Below are 3,436 nucleotides of genomic sequence, written 5' to 3'. Positions count from 1 at the left end.
CATTGTTTATCGACTCATAACGCATAAGCGTTTCCCACTGTCTGGCTATTTGCGCCTTGAGCGCTCTATCATCGTCGTTCAAGTTGCCCAATGCTGTTGGTTATCAAGCACGACTCCAGCATTTTGGATTATATCATTCTTGTTTTCCTTCCCAAGTAGTCTTACACTCTACTACTAGTTCCTTCTCTTCTTTGATTTGTCCAATCACCATGGAACTTTATCTCTTCGTCTCAGGCTCTTGTTCTTTTCTATCATTTCTTAACACCAATCTCTCCGGAACCTTTTTCGCCCTCTCCACTTTACTAGTATTCAGAGGAGAAACCATCTTCCACACCGTAAATGACGTCCTGCAGCACGGCAGCGGAGGCAGACGACCCGCGGCCGTCACACAGATGGAGCAACATGCCCGTCAGGCTCTCGCGGACCGCCGCGTCGCGTAGATGTTTCCGCAAGAAGCCGACTTGCATGGCTTTGACTTCGTCGAACCTGTGCGGACGCGTTAGAATAAGCTCACAGAGACACTGGACATACATCGCGGTGAAGTTAGAGAACGCCTCGTGGACGATGGTGTCCACCGACATTTGAGAGCGGATCGACTCGAGCGCGCGGGCTTTGAGGTCCTCGAGGCCATGCTGCGTAGTGCTCAAGTTTCAGCGAATTCAAGGGCAGGTGGAAACAAAAACGCGCTTTTTCTGCGAGCTTGTACATGGATTTCGGGGAGCATTCTGGGGCACCGTCGTCGCGTTTGGCTGTGGGAGAATGGCCATTCCCCGCCTTGATCTTGCGAAAGTGGATGTCGCCGGTGTAGAGGTAGTAAAGCAATGCTTTCCACCTTTAATAAGCTGTTAGTTTCGAGCCATAAATAGGGCTCCAACTATTTAGTTTTCATTTACACCTCCAGGTAAACTAAATGGAAATGGTAAGAAAATGTTTAGTAAACGTTTATTACCATTTAAAAACAGTTAAAAATAGTAATATAATAATATGAAATGATCAACAATTTTATGGTACATACTTGAGTTTATAAGGGTTATTTAACTGAAAGATGGCATTTTCTCACTTGTAATACTGTTCTAGATGGGCCTGTAGGGCAGATTCATTGCCTTTGGCTTATTTGATGCCAGATCATGTGATGGATTCCTTCAAGAAGAAGCCTACAAATGTAACAACTATCTATATTTATGTGGAAGGTATGTCCTACACTAGTGTGTATTTGGTAGCCAGATATATACCTGATAGTAACATAGTTATGAGCATGTCTGCTATTGTTATCAGAGAATAACCATTTAAACCATTTGTTTTCATTTATTTACCATTTACATACCATAGTAAACTAAATGAAAATAAAAATGGTTATAACCGTGTACAAACGTTTGTACACAGAAATGGTTGGAGCCCTAGCCATAAAACGGCAACAATAGACCACGAACGTGTTATACGCATGGCCTTTGATTACAATGCGGTAGCCGCGGCGACCAAGAACATTTTGTGAGTCAGTTTCAGCCTGGGACTGCATTATCTGTGTGCTGGAACCTGCCACAGACTCTGGCTCTGGAATTTTGGGGCCTAAACAAGGTGATACAAGCAAAGAGGACGTGATGAGTATCCACCTACCTTCTTCGTCGACAATCATATCTCCGCCAATCTCCTCATCGTCGTCCATGTCGCTGTCAGACACGTAGTCGTACTCCTCGAACGCGGCCTGGGGCGGCTTGTCCGTGGCGATGTCCGTCTGGCCTGATTCCGCGAAACCACTCAGCAAGTCGTCGAGATCTGTCCGAGTCGGTAACTGGTCAGCATCGCATATAAGCAGCACCCAGACTTATATAATTACCTTGGTCGAACTGCTTTGACGTTGCGCGCAAAAGCTTGAGGTTCCCATAGAGCGGGCGCGGATGATACACGTATCCAGTCGCGACGCGGGAGTAAAGCCAGAATTTGACGTCGATAAGTTCTCCGCCGTGGATTGTGTCGGCGAGGCAAGCGCGAATGCGTGTGGGGAGTGGCTCTTCAGAGGATGGGAGGCGGGTCCGGATGGTGAGCGGTTGGGGAGGAGCAAAGCCGTGTGCGCGCGTGAAGGTAACGGTGATGGTTAAGACAGCAGGAGGGGACGTTAGGTATTGGCGCTCGGACTTGGACGACTTGCTTTTCCGGACTAGTATCTTGACACGGGACCATCTGCCGATGGGCCATTTGGCCGTATGTGGAGGTAGCTCGGCGGAGGGAAGCGGTAGCTTGACAGAAAAGGTGTTCATGTCGTCTATCTCTGCCACCAGGCCCGTGGTAGACAGAGTGCACGATACCCGCCCGTACTTGGCATTTGCTATCAGGTGCGGGTCGAAGTAGACGGTGACTGGTCCATTGGAGCAATCCCAGGCGAAGCGCCAGCCCCAGCCGCACACGTCCGTGGTTCCCGTGAGCGAAGAGGTCGATGAGAAGGCGATGTCAAAGGTGGATTGCACACCATTCTCCGTCCATGTATCGGGGCACTTTTTGACGAGGGCCATCGATGAGAGTGGGAAGAAACCGGTTTCCGCGGGTACGCACCTCGTGCATGCCCCATGGCTGCGTATTTATAATCCTCTACGGCGTTTGAGAGGGATAACTTTGAAGGCGTGTGATGAAAAATCCCCCGGCAGGGCATTGTTTCTCTTGGCCACTGCTCGACAGCCTAAGTGCGACAACCGTGCCCACAGCTTGCAGGCCAGAAGTGCTCGGAGACGCGTAGAGCAGCAAGAGGGGGAGTCGGGGCCGGAAGGCTGGAAAAGTTGCATCACGAAATGGGCGTGAAGAGACTGAAATAACACACCTTCTCGCCCTCCCGGGGCATCGGCCCGGCAGCTGGGCTGGATTAAGTATCGTCATATACAAGGGTTGAGAGATGTTAGAGCACGTCAAGAGGGCTGAAGAGGACGAAGGTCAGCGACTTAACAGAGGGGAAAATGCCCTCGACGCACCTTTGGTGGTCCAGATACACGTGTGCCCCTCCCCGACTCTCTCCCGACACTCTACGCGCTCGTCCTACACACCAGCAGATATGTCGAAGGCAGTCAAAGATCGACGAGATGATGCGGGCGGCATCGAGGATCATGGTTAGACGGATGGAAGGTAGACCTGAAGACGACCAAGAGCGGCGGGAGAGCCCTCTTACACGAAAACTTCACTGCCAACCCGCCCAATTATGGCCCCCCTATGACCCCATGCTTTATGCTCGCCAAAACGACTCACGGGACGTCAGCGAACCAGACGCTGCTCAACCAATCACACGGAAACCCATACATCAACCCCCACAAAACAGTAAATGACACCCAACCCACCCCGGCCCTTGCTCTCCGAGCACCGCGCCTTAGTAGCACACGCATACTTGTACGCGGTATATAAATGTGATTCAAAAAAAAAAAAAAAAAAAAGACGCTATCACGTGTGACGTGGCGTC

General features: G+C 50.3%; 1 protein-coding gene across 1 annotated transcript; it reads right to left on the bottom strand.

Annotated features, from left to right (window-relative positions):
- Window positions 1–302: 302 nt before the first annotated feature.
- On the bottom strand, window positions 303–3,091 carry MIND_00000200 (uncharacterized protein; the record flags this gene model as incomplete). The annotated part of the gene is made up of 10 exons (XM_037356979.1): window positions 303–486; window positions 532–632; window positions 688–832; window positions 1,431–1,566; window positions 1,615–1,773; window positions 1,835–2,489; window positions 2,548–2,583; window positions 2,695–2,759; window positions 2,810–2,841; window positions 3,030–3,091. 10 exons carry the CDS (start codon window positions 3,089–3,091, stop codon window positions 303–305), a joined length of 1,575 nt encoding a protein of 524 aa, XP_037224889.1.
- Window positions 3,092–3,436: the final 345 nt, after the last annotated feature.

This window comes from Mycena indigotica, assembly GCF_014461135.1.
Source record: "Mycena indigotica strain 171206Taipei chromosome Unknown Mind.scaff0001, whole genome shotgun sequence".
Lineage (NCBI taxonomy): Eukaryota > Fungi > Basidiomycota > Agaricomycetes > Agaricales > Mycenaceae > Mycena > Mycena indigotica.
The sequence above is the reverse complement of the archived record's forward strand: the minus strand, read 5'-3'. Positions and strand labels throughout refer to the sequence as shown.